The sequence below is a fragment of the Trichomycterus rosablanca genome, chromosome 22, assembly GCF_030014385.1.
Source record: "Trichomycterus rosablanca isolate fTriRos1 chromosome 22, fTriRos1.hap1, whole genome shotgun sequence".
Lineage (NCBI taxonomy): Eukaryota > Metazoa > Chordata > Actinopteri > Siluriformes > Trichomycteridae > Trichomycterus > Trichomycterus rosablanca.
The window spans coordinates 22,269,855-22,282,500 of NC_086009.1; the positions used below are offsets into that span (position 1 = coordinate 22,269,855).

The 12,646-nt window shown below is 46.8% G+C and overlaps 1 protein-coding gene across 5 annotated transcripts in view; it reads left to right on the forward strand.

Annotated features, from left to right (window-relative positions):
• The first annotated feature begins 300 nt into the window (after positions 1-300).
• The window catches only part of slc2a9l2 (solute carrier family 2 member 9, like 2), a 45,813-nt gene continuing 33,467 nt past the window's right edge, over positions 301-12,646 (forward strand). For 2 of the 5 annotated variants that reach the window (XM_063018542.1, XM_063018543.1), the window contains exons 1-12: positions 301-343; positions 896-968; positions 1,706-1,812; positions 2,205-2,925; positions 5,690-5,748; positions 5,874-5,972; positions 6,351-6,511; positions 7,305-7,429; positions 7,621-7,766; positions 9,095-9,227; positions 11,436-11,623; positions 11,890-12,000. In XM_063018542.1, coding sequence (XP_062874612.1) covers positions 5,707-5,748; positions 5,874-5,972; positions 6,351-6,511; positions 7,305-7,429; positions 7,621-7,766; positions 9,095-9,227; positions 11,436-11,623; positions 11,890-12,000 — 1,005 coding nt within the window. In that variant the 5' untranslated portion in view covers positions 301-343; positions 896-968; positions 1,706-1,812; positions 2,205-2,925; positions 5,690-5,706. Of the gene's footprint in view, positions 344-895; positions 969-1,690; positions 1,813-2,204; positions 2,926-5,689; positions 5,749-5,873; positions 5,973-6,350; positions 6,512-7,304; positions 7,430-7,620; positions 7,767-9,094; positions 9,228-11,435; positions 11,624-11,889; positions 12,001-12,646 lie in introns of those variants that run through there. The other 3 variants (XM_063018538.1, XM_063018540.1, XM_063018539.1) reach the window with 3 other exon arrangements.

The window sequence follows — 12,646 nt, forward strand, 5'->3', positions numbered from 1 at the left end:
GAATTGGCTACTTCAGTCAGTTACTGTAATACAGCTTCTGTCATCAAGCATTGCCCAGGATGCGCCACTTGGAGGCTTCTGCGTGCATCCCACTCCCCACAGTTACATTATATTATATTCTAAACACGCTGCTTTCAAGTTTAGAAACTATTAATTCCAATCTGGCAACCCAACAGAGTCCGATCACTGCGCTTTAAATATGAATAGCCAATCACTGAAAAGCTTATGTGTCCGGCGTGGCTGTGCCCTTGATCACCACGTGATCACAGTCTGATTGGTCAGGGTGTAATAAATGGGCGTGGCCAGAGCCTCGTCTGGTTGGAATGAGCCGTTGGAAGTTCTGGTGAGTTTAAACTTAATAAACACAAAATATTCATAATTATTCTAAATAAGTTTTATATTTAAGTTTAAAATAATATAAAAATATTTATATACATTTAATAGTGTTATTTATTTTCATTATTAATGTTTTATTTGATGTAAAGCGCAGGTACAGAAGGAAATTTTGATTTTAATTGCAGTTTATTTCTATAATAATTTTCACACTAAACAGGACGCATTAAAATAAACTTACTGACGGATTAATTCGTTTATCCAGCAACGCAAACCAGGAAAAACAGGAACATAATAGAAACAAAATAGTTAGAAAATCAAAGTTAATTCATTATTTATATGAAGTTGTAATGACAGCAGATGGCCGCATGAGGGCGCTTAGAGAAGTTTATAAGGCACTGCTGCCACCTGCTGGACAAACAGAACTAGAGCCAAATAATCGTAAAATTAACCTGGTTTAATAATTAAGTATAAAGCAGCTATTTAATATTTTCGGTTTTATTTTAAACTTTAGAATTTCGGTATTCTGTTTAAGCTTCATAGATAAAAAATTTTTTTGCAGAGTTAAAGTGAATTAGAGTAATGAAGCTCATGTGAGTGCTGGGAGGGACGAGTACAGTAACGGAGCCGAAACCGTGAGTATCAGGAACTTTTTACTCAAAAATGGATTTGATGTTTAACTTATGTGTGTTTGGAAAGACAAACAGTGTGTGAGTGTGTGTGTATGTGTGTGAGTGTGTGTGTGTGTGAGTGTGTGTGTGTGTGTGTGAGAGTGTGTGTGTGTGTGTGTGTGAGTGTGTGTGTGTGTGTGTGTGAGTGTGTGTGTGTGTGTATGTGTGTGAGTGTGTGTGTGTGTGAGTGTGTGTGTGTGTGTGAGAGTGTGTGTGAGTGTGTGTGTGTGTGAGATAAACATGTTTAAACTTAACCTCAGGCTGTTAATGATCTTTAATACGGAGAAACGCGATAACGTTACGTTCCATCACTGACTGTTGTGTAACTGTTGTAATCAATATTACAGTGGGCTGTGTTCCAATCCTCCGTGTCGCTCCTCCTCTCCCTCAGTCTTTCTGAACCCGCTCGGCTCTTTTTTACTTCTGGATGTTTAATCATAGCGGCTCAGGTGCTGCAATGCGATGCTGTCGACCTGGCCGGTCTCCTGAAGGAGGGAGGGAGGGAGGGAGGGTTCGACCAGACTTTATTGCTTCTGTGCTACAGTGACCTCTGCTGTCTGCTCGAGGCGCTTGCACTGGTGGTGTTTCATGTCTGTTCTTAAATTTTCGGACACACCTGTAACTTCGTCCGTGTTCGTTCTTTAACCCTCTCAGAGAAATGGTTCCTCAGTTTCTAACAGCGACTGTTTCTGCTCCTCCAGTTCACGTCCAACCTGACCTGCACAGATCTTCTTCAGGACTGAATCAAATCTGGACGTTTTTGAGTCGTTCAGAAGTTTGGACGCCCCACCGGACGCCCCTTTAGCAGGTATCACAGCAGGAGTTTGTTTTAGGTTTTGGGAACGTTCCCCCTCACTGTTCAGATCTGCTCAGATTTCATCCGGCCGTCAGCAGCTGGAGTCTGGAGGTGAGAGTGAGAGAGTCGGACTAGATTTCAGGAATAATATAAACAGCGTTCAGTATTAAATCCAAACTTCAGCCCTCAGTAACTGTAGTGATCAGATGTGACCTGCTGATGTTATGTATAGGTTCATGTGTAAGTGGACCCTGTAACTACCCCCCATCCCCCGTCCCCATCCCCCACCGGTGCCCCTATAAACACCACTAAGGAACCTGAGGGGCTCTGTTTGTTTAGTACAGTCAGAATTCAGCCAACAACCCCTTTATCCAGGCGTGTGTGTGTGTGTGTGTGTGTTTCAGGTTTATGGTGTGTGTTTGGGTTTTGCGTAATCCCTCTGTTACAAGTTAATTATTCAGCAGAGAGAGAGAGACAGAGAGAGAGAGACAGAGAGAGAGAGACGGGTCACACTCACTCCGTACCTGAGACTCACTCACTCGCCTCCTTCTTTTGGGTAAGAACACTCTCTCTGTGTGTGTGTGTGTGTGTGTGTGAGAGAGTGTATGCTGGTGTGTGTGAGTGTGTGTGAGTGTACGCTGGTGTGTGTGAGTGTACGCTGGTGTGTTTGTGTGTGTGTGTGTGTGTGAGTGTGTGTGAGTGTGTGTGAGTGTAAGTTGGTGTGTTTGAGAGTAAGTTGGTGTGTTTGAGAGTGTGTGTAAGTTGGAGTGTGTGTGTGTGTGTGTACGCTGGTGTGTGTGAGTGTACGCTGGTGTGTGTGTGTGTTTGTGTGTGTGTGTGTGTGTGTGAGTGTGTGTGAGTGTAAGTTGGTGTGTTTGAGAGTGTGTGTAAGTTGGAGTGTGTGTGTGTACGCTGGTGTGTGTGAGTGTACGCCGGTGTGTGTGCATGTATGTTGTTGTAGTTGGTGTGTGTGTGTTGTAATGGGCAGTGATAGCTCAGTGGTTAAGGTACTGGACTAGTAAACAGAAGGTTGCCGGTTCAAGCCCCACCACCACCAAGTTGCCACTGTTGGGTCCCTGAGCGAGGCCCTTAACCCTCAATTGCTCATCATGTTCAGCTCATTGTGTAAGTCACTTTGGATAAAAGCGTCTGCTAAATGCTGAAAATGTAAATGAAAATGTGTGTGTTGTTCTGTTGAAGTGTGTGTGTGTGTTTAGGTGTGTGTGTGTGTGTGTGTTTAGGTGTGTGTGTGTGTGTGTGTGTTTAGGTGTGTGTGTGTGTGCATTTGTATGTTGTAGCTCAGGGGTTTCACTTGTTGCCCCACAGCTGTTCTACCAATACACTCCAAATACACTCTTACACTCACTCACACACACTCACACACACTCACACACACACAAACACTCACTCACACACACAAACACTCACTCGGGCGTGTGTCGGATTATTAAAGCTGAATGATTTTATGATGCTGATCTGTGAACTTTGACCTTTTGCCCTGGTGTCACTCTGAATTCTCATTCTAAACAGCAGAGCTTCCACCAGAGTGAGGAACAGGACTGCTGGGATTCACTCAGTTTAAGTGTGTATGCTGGGAGAAGGCCTGTCTCTAAGTGGGTGTTGTAGTTCATCCCAGTGGAGTGGTGGCTGGTGTGGATGTTGATGTGGAGTGAGGAGTTCTAATGCAGAACGTTTCGGTTCTTCAGTTCTGATCTGGTTCAGGCTGTGAGGAACATCATCTGCTCACACTCACACACACTGAGACTTAGGGGTTAGGGGCCTCGTGTGTGTGTGTGTGTGTACTGGTTATACTGGGTGTAGAGTGGTGAGGAGGAGCAGGTGGAATGTTGATGTTCAGGTTCTGCAGGTATGTGAGGAGGCTGGTCCGGGTCTCTGTGGTGTGACAGAACGAGCCTCTGAGGTTCAGACTGGATTGTGGACTGAACAGGATGGTGGAGAAGAGAAGCTCTGAGGTCTGGAGGAGGAACTGATGAGTTTAGTGAGTCAGAGAGATGCTGGAGCTTCACTCAGGAACCTTTAACAGGTTCTCCTAAGCAGAACCCGTCAGAACCAGAACCACGTTCTGCTACACTGGATCATTTCGTTGTTTGGTCCGGACCAAGGGAACCGAACTACAGGTGTAAACATAAGCCGCACTGTACAGATGCACCATGGGATTAGAACTGAGGTTCCAGGCTCACTGAGTGTCCTGCAGGGGGCGCCATAGTACTGTATCATCTCATCACTCAGTACACTGTATTTACACACTCTCACACTCACTCTCACACTCACACACACTCTCACACACACACACACTCTCACACTCACACACACTCAAACTCAAAAGAAGCTTTATTGGCATGACAAATAAGGACATTCGTATTGCCAAAGCAAGTTACAGGGAAATATAAACAATAAAAATAAGAAAGAACAAAAATATACAGAACAGTTACATGTGCAAAAAATATAGAATAGAATAAAATATTAATAAAAACAGTGCAAAATAATAACAATAAAAAGTATAATATTTACAATAATGAGGTAGTAAAACAATCAGTTTGTGCGTGTGTGTGTGTGTGTATGTGTGTGTGTGTGTATGTGTGTGTATGAGACATGGTCACCCACTGTCCCTCACCTGGTGACAGGTGTGTGTATAGAGTGCTGCTAGTGTGCAGCTCTCTCTGTGCTCCCCCAGTAGGTGGGGCAGTTTGTCGGGGTCTGGGAGGGAGGTGAAGTTGGGGATGATGTTATTAAATTTAGGGAAGAATTGGGAGCGGACGTGGTGGTACTTGGTACACCGGGTGAGGAAGTGCAGCTCCGTCTCTACTGTACTGAGAGTGCAGTGCTGACACAACCTCTCCTCCCGGGGCAGCCAGGACCGGGTGTGTCGCCCCGTCTCCACGGCCAGGTCGTGTGCGCTCAGTCTGTACCTCGTCAGGGTGTTTCTTAATTTAGGGTCGGATACTGCGCTCAGATAATCTGCTGCACTGTAGTGTCTGTTTAGGGCCAAATAACAAATAATAAATAACTGCATTTTACTTTGAGTTTTAGTTTCAGTTTCCCAATAATTCAGATATTTAGTTCTGAGTTTTTGTGTAATTTGGTTTATTCTAATTGGGTTTACAAATTTATCTTGTTCCTGATACACACTCACACTCTCACACACTCTCACACACTCACACACACACACTCTCACACACACTCACACACACACACACTCACACTCTCACACACACACACTCTCACACACACTCACACACACACACACTCTCACACACTCACACTCTCACACACACTCACACACACTCTCACACACACACTCACACTCTCACACACACATTCTCACACACTCTCACACACACACTCACACACACACACTCTCACACACACTCACACACACACACTCACACTCTCACACACACATTCTCACACACTCTCACACACACACTCACACTCTCACACACACATTCTCACACTCTCTCACACTCTCTCACACACTCTCACACACACTTTTGTATCTGCTTTATATACTGATGAATGATGGTGATGTGTGGATATTATTATAATTATTGTTTTAACAATGCTTTGATCATTAATACAATCAATACACTTATAACATAATAATATAAATAATATAACCATAAGAATTGTTAATAATATTATCAGATGATTAAATTGTATAACATGTATACAGTCTGATTCTTTTATACCTCCTTTCTGTGTGTGTGTGTATGTGTGTGTGTTGTGTTTGAATAATGTGTGTGTGTGTGTGTGTGTGGATGCTTCTCTGCTGTGCTGCTGTAAACACACGGAATAAAATGTGTGTGTGTGAGTAAGTGTGTGTGTGTGTGTGTGTGTGTAAATAATTGGAGGATTTTTTTTCTTTTAGGTTTCTGAGCTTCTGTAATGGAAAAGATTCACCAAAGCCCTAAAAGTCCACCCAGACAGGTGTGTGTGTGTGTTAAATATGTGTGTGTGTGTTAAATGTGTGTGTGTGTGTGTTAAATATGTGTGTGTGTGTGTGTAGAGGTTGACCCTGTGTGTATAATATGTGTGTGTGTGTGTGTGTGTAGAGGTTGACCCTGTGTGTACTCAGTGCAGCGTTTTTTGGAGCTCTCGGTTCCTCTTTCCTGTACGGATACAACCTGTCTGTGGTGAACGCTCCTGCTCAGGTCAGTTCATTCACTCACACACACACAAACACACACACACACACATACTCTCTCTCACACACACACTCTCACTCACCATAAATAATTATTTTCTGAATCACGCTATGAATAAATCATGTAGTGAAACTTCCAACCTATAGGGGGCACTGTGTGTGTGTGTGTGTGTGTGTGTGTGTGTGTGTGTGTGTGTGTGTGTGTGTTGACCTTTCTGTCAGCCATGAAGGACCATGATCTTCTTTTGCTTATAACTGCTGCATTGTTAAATGTGTGTGTGTAATGTTGATGATGGTGTGTGTGTGTGTGTGTGTGTAATGGTGTGTGTGTAATGGTGTGTAATGATGTGTGTGTGTGTAATGGTGTGTGTGTGTGTGTGTGTAGGATATTAAAGCGTTCTATAACCGGACGTGGCTGCAGCGGTATGATGAGGCGGTCACTCTGGACACGCTGACCCTCCTCTGGTCGGTGACGGTCTCCATATTTGCAGTGGGGGGCCTGATGGGGGCGCTCACGGTCCCCTTCCTCATTAAGGTTTTGGGCAGGTAAGAACACACAGCACCACAGAGTGCTCTTCATACACTGGGGCACAGTTATGCTGGATGGACAAGGGAAGGACCTTCCCTAAACTGTTGCTACACTGTTGGAAGTATGTATATAATCAGTATTATGTTCCAGTTTGGAAGGGGTGTGGCTGAACCCCCTGTACTGAACCTTCTCTCTCCACACACTCGTTACCTTCAGACTCCATACTGAGGAGTGTAAACCCCCCAGTTAGACCCTCCTGAACTGAGTGGGGTAAGTGTGTGTGGGGGGTGTCAGTAGATAAAGTTAAGTTAAATTCACAGTGATCAGTTTAGGGAAGGTCCTACAGGGAAACATCCTGCATCATCCGGATCCTTCTGCACCTCAAACCTTAAACCTGACTCAAACAATGAATAACTGATACACTCACACACACACTCACTCACACACACACACTCACACACACACACTCACACACACACACTCACACACACACACTCCTGTAATTCATGGTAAAACATCTTGACTTCCTGCAGCCCTGAATAATCGTACCTGAACCTGGAGATTGAGGCATGACTCTCAGTGCGCAATACGGATCTCCATATGAACCCACCCGGTGGAGCTAAACAGAAGTGGCCACGACGGTCAGGTCTGCAGCAGTAGAGAGGAAATACCATCAGGGAATCGGATATGACTAGATTGGGAGGAAACGCATTGAAAGTGAAATAAAGAAATGAAGTGTGCCACTGTGCTACACGTGTTTGCTGCTGGTGATGATCTGGTGTTGGTGTTTTTGTGTTCGTTTCCTGGCAGGAAGGGCACGCTGCTGGCCAATAACGTGCTGGCGTTGCTCTCTGCTCTCCTCATGGCGCTGGGGGAGAGGGCGGGGTCGTTTGAGATGCTCATCATTGGCCGGTTCATTGTTGGAATGGATTCAGGTGAGTCCTGATTGGTCAGAATTCCAGATGTTTCTGTTTCATGAGTTTCTGCACTACAGGTAAACACCTCGCCAGCCCAACTGTGTGTGTGTGTGTGTTCATGTACTCTGTTTGGGACACGCCCCCATTGGACTGGCATTACTCTAACTCTCAGCGGTGTGTGTGTGTGTGTGTGTGTGTTCGTTCCTCAGGTGTGTCTCTGAGCGCCCTGCCCATGTACCTGGGTGAGATCTCCCCCCGGCAGCACCGCGGCTCTGTCGGTCAGTTTAACGCCGTCTTCATCTGCCTCGGCGTCTTCACCGGTCAGCTGCTCGGCCTGCCTGAGATATTAGGACACGTGAGTGAGCACGCTCAGCCTTCCTTATGATACAGTTATAACACAACTGCAGGGATTCACTTCCATTTAGCCGCATGAGTGTTTAGTGAGCTCGGTTGGGTGAGGACTCTTTCAGTTCATCTCAAAGGTGCTGGACAGCACGGTCACTACACTAGACAAGTCATTTTTTCATGTGGGCATTACCATGGAAACACAGGAAGGGGTATTCCCTAAACTGCTGCTTGAAAACACATAATTATGTTACAGGTGCGTCATGGTAACGAGGCCGATAGTGATGCATCAGTGTAAAGTTAAGGCAGCAGTAGCTCAGTGGTTACGGTACTGGACCCATAATCAGAAGGTTGTTGGTTCAAGCCCCACAGCCACCTGTTGGGCCCCTGAGCAAGGCCCTTAATCCTCAATCGGTAATTGCTCAAAACCAAACTGTATTCAGTCATAAGTGTAAGTTACATAAAAGCGTCTGATAAACACTGTAAATATAAACTTCTGGATCAGTGTGTGTGTGTGTGTGTGTGTGTGTGTATATGTATGTGTAAGTGTGTGTGTGTGTGTGTGTGTGTGTGTGTGTGTGTGTGTGTTCTATACATCTTATAGGTGATGAATTATACATCTCCTCTTTCAGGTGTGTGTGTGTGTGTGTGTGTAAACGTGTGTGAGTTCATGTGTGTACATGTGTGTGTGTACGTGTCTGTGTGTGTGTGTGTGTGTGTGTGTATATGTATGTGTAAGTGTGTGTGTGTGTGTGTGTGTGTGTTATAAGGTTTCATTACCATTTTTACACTTTTATATCTGGATGTTTGATGTGTGATGGACGGTTTCCATGGTGACGGACTTTTATTCCTGTAGTTTCTGGTCCGAATCCCCGTGGGGGAGAGTCCTCACGTGTGTGTGTGTGTGTGTGTGTGTGTGTGTGTTCTCACGCCGCTGTGTTTCTGAGCTCTGACCGTCACGCTGGTCAGGAAGCACCGGGTGCAGGTCAGCACGTACGCGTTCATGTTTAGCAAACGCTAAGCACATTGTGAGCAGTTAAGGGTTAAGAACCTGGCTCAACTTGAACCTGCAACCTTCTGATTACTAGTCCAGTACCGCTGACCTACTGCTGCCCACCTGATCCTGTCTGATCTGAAACTGGACGGAGGACGAGGAGGGGCGGCAAACACACAGTGGGCTCAGAAAGTATTCACACCCCTGGACTGTTTGCACACACTGTGTGTCTTCATTTCTTCCAATATAGTCATACCCAATTCCCCAGTCATATCTACCTGTGTTCGATGGGTTTAAGTGTGTGTGTGTGTGTGTGTAACGTTTTGATGGTGTGTGTGTTGCAGAAGAGCCGGTGGAACTTCCTGTTTGCGTTTATTGCGCTTCCTGCCGTCCTGCAGTTGTGTGTGTTGCCGTTTTTGCCGGAGTCTCCGCGGTTCCTGCTGATGGAGCGACGAGATCAAACTGGAGCTGAGAAAGGTAAAGATCTTCATCACCTCATCATCATTCCGTCCCATCATGCTCGGCGTGACCCCCGCCGACCCCTCAGGAGTGTGTGTTTATTTCTGCTCTGTTTGCTCTGAGTTCTGTATGCAAACACACACCAGGGTCACGCAGGGTCTCAGGAACCACCGTCCACCTGAAGGTCTCAGCACAAACATCAGGGCGTGTCTGAGGAGCGTTTCAGGCTCAGATCTTCAAACCCTGGACCTCAGAATGAGAGACTCAGGTTCACCGGGGGGGTCGAGATGCTCCTCTAAATTCAGTCTGAGTGGGTCCATGTGTTTTTATTAAAGATCTTCTCAGAGTGTTCTCCCAGAGTTCCTCATGATCAGATTTATCACAGTCACTCAGAGATGCTGGTGATTGAAGTTCAGTAGAAAGGACTGGAGTGACAGAACGAGGTCAGGATCTTCACTCTCCATCCTGTTTGACATCAGTGAATAATTGAAGACGTCTTGGAGGGAAGCAGTGAGGTTTGGGTCCACCTCCGTCTCTGCTCTGTGTGTGTTCCTCAGGAACACGTGCTCAGAACATCACTAAACGTCCTACAGAACACAGGAGCATGCACTACTGAGGGCTGAGATTAAGGCGGGGTAGAAAGTCGAGGTTCCTCCATTGTGTTTGCCCGGGCGGGGCCCGTGGAGGGGTGTGTGTGTGTGTGTGTGGGGGGGGGGGGGGGGGTGTCAGTGGGGGTTGTTCTTATTAAACTCACACTTTTGAGGAAACTGGACCTTCAAGAAATTTTGGAGTGCTTGTTCCTCTGGGGTTCCTCAGGGGTTCTTCTGGGGTTCTTCTGGGGTTCCAGCCCCTCTGCAGCGTTTCTTTGATGTTTTTGAAGTCGTATCTGAAGCTCCAGGTCCTCCAGAGTGTTCTCTTGCTGATCAGATCAGATCCGTCCTCATTAATGAAAGTTCCGTCTGAAAAGTGTGTGAGTGTGTGTGTGTTCCGGTTCGGTTCCCTCCGTGTGTGTGTGTGTGAGTGTGTGTGTGTTCCGGTTCGGTTCCCTCCGTGTGTGTGTGTGTGAGTGTGTGTGTGTTCCGGTTCGGTTCCCTCCGTGTGTGTGTGTGTGTGTGTGTGAGTGTGTGTGTGTGAGTGTGTGTGTGAGTGTGAGTTTCCTACAGTTTCACCTGTAAAACGTTCTGATTCCGCTTCCGGTTCCGGTTCTGTGCGGCAGCGCTGATGGATTTATTTATAAAGTGTTTGTGTTTAGCTGAAGGGCGTGGCACCCCGGCGCTTGAATTAAAGTGTTTTGTTATTTTAGCGAGCGTGCTGGAGAGTAGACCTGAAGAACCGCGTGGCTTCCTCCTGGCGGGTGTTTAGGTGAGTTCTGGCGGGTTCTCGTTAGCTGATGGTCAGGGATTTACCCGGCGTATCGTTCACTGCTGTCGCTAACGAGCTAGCCGGTCGGGGTGAGCGGCAGGTCGCGGGCTGTACGTGCTGAGCGTTGTTTTTACAGGAGGGTTTGTGACTGTTATGGCTGTAACGAGCTCCGCCCACGTCGTGATGAGCTCGGGTCAGAGTCGGGCGCCGGAACGGAGTGTCGGTTATTAAAAAAGTAAAATAATAAATGATTTAATCCAGGATAGAGGCCGTGCTGCAGAGCGTCTGAGCAGCAGAAACAAGCACCAGCAGGGGGCGCACAGAGGAACGTGGAGCTGAACCCGCTGAAATAATGAACCTGTGTAGGTCAGGGTTCGAATTCTGCTTCATATTCCTCATCACTGATCTGAGTCTGAAACCTCCAGAGTCACATGATACACGGCAACACCGCCGCACTGCCGTTACCGCCGGAGTCTCGCGGTGCTGCGCTGAATGTTTAATCCAAAAATAATTAATGTTGTTTTTTTGGGGGGGGGGGGGCGAGTGGACGGAGCTTATCACTCTGATCTGATCCTCGTCTTTTATGAATGAAGGTCAGACAGGAAACAATCAGGTCAGATTTTTATATTTCAGATCAGGATTTTTATTCTCAGGTTTGTTGTTTCCTTCTGATCATTAATGTTTAAAATCATTATTTACATTTATTTATTTTCCAGTAAAAACTTTAATGCTGCTCAAAATCACTTCATTCTCTCCAACTGATCTCTGAAGTGTAGTGTTCCTGTATCAGATGAGTGATGTGCTTCCCCCCCGTGTCTCTCTGTGTGTCTCTCCTTGGCCCCCCGTGTGTGTCCCCCCCCGTAGCGTTCCAGTTGTTGTTGGGGAGGGCGGATGTGAGTTCGGAGATGGATGAGGTGTACGCAGAGATCAGAGCTCAGAACACTCAGAGTTCCGTGTCGTTTCTGCGTCTCTTCACTGATCCGTCCGTCCGCTGGCAGCTCGTCTCCGTCATCGTCATCATGAGCAGCTACCAGCTCTGCGGCCTCAACGTGGTGAGAGTCCACACACTACACCCTAACCTCTACACCCCCACCATACACCCTACACACATTACATCCTGCAACCTACACTCTCCACCCCCTCACGCTACACCCTACACACCATACACCCCCTTCACACCCCTTCACCCCCCACACCTTAAACCCTACAACCCACACACACTACACCCCCCCCCCCCCACCCCCCCCATCCTAGACCCATGAACTGTACTGAACAGTGCTGTAAGTGTTCCTCATGAGTTTTGGGGTTGATGTTACAGATCTGGTATTACACTAACGGGATCTTCGAGGGTGCAGGATTTGATAAGAGCACCATTCCCTACGTCACCCTCAGTACAGGATTCATCGAGACCCTGGCCGCCATCATATCGGTGAGAATCATCACATCCTGTTCGTCATGGAAACACACGTTCCTTCCTCCACCTCTCTCTCTCTCTTCACCTGTCACCTTCACACACACGTTAACATCATGAGTTATACACGGCACAGCCTTCAGCTTGAGCGTTAGCTTGGTGTTGGTGGTGCTGGAACCCTCAGACCCTATAATGAGTGGTTCAGTACCCAGTGTGCTACCAGTCCCTGCTGGCGTGTTCCACTGTAGGTGTGTCCAACCCATTCTGACCCTCTTTGTTTACTCTCAGATGTAGGACGAGGGTTTAGAGGGGGGAGGACCCCCCCCCCACCCGTGTATATTTCTGAAACAAATGAGTGAAACTGGGAGTGTAAATATTTACCTGCGTCACTTTTAAATGAGCCGATTTACAGGATTCATCCCTCCATCACTGTCCAGTGGGCTTTAGCTCCTGTGTGTGTGTGAGTGTGAGTGTGTGTGTGTGTGTGAGTGTGTGTGTGTGTGTGTGTGTGTGTGTGTGAGTGTGTGTGTGTGATGAATGGGGATTTGGGAGCTGAGCGAGCTCATTTCTCTGAAAGTGAGAGGAGTAATCCGGGGCTTTAACCTGGAAATGAGAAACCAGTTACACACAACTGTGTGTGGGCGTGTGTGTGTGTGTGTGTGGG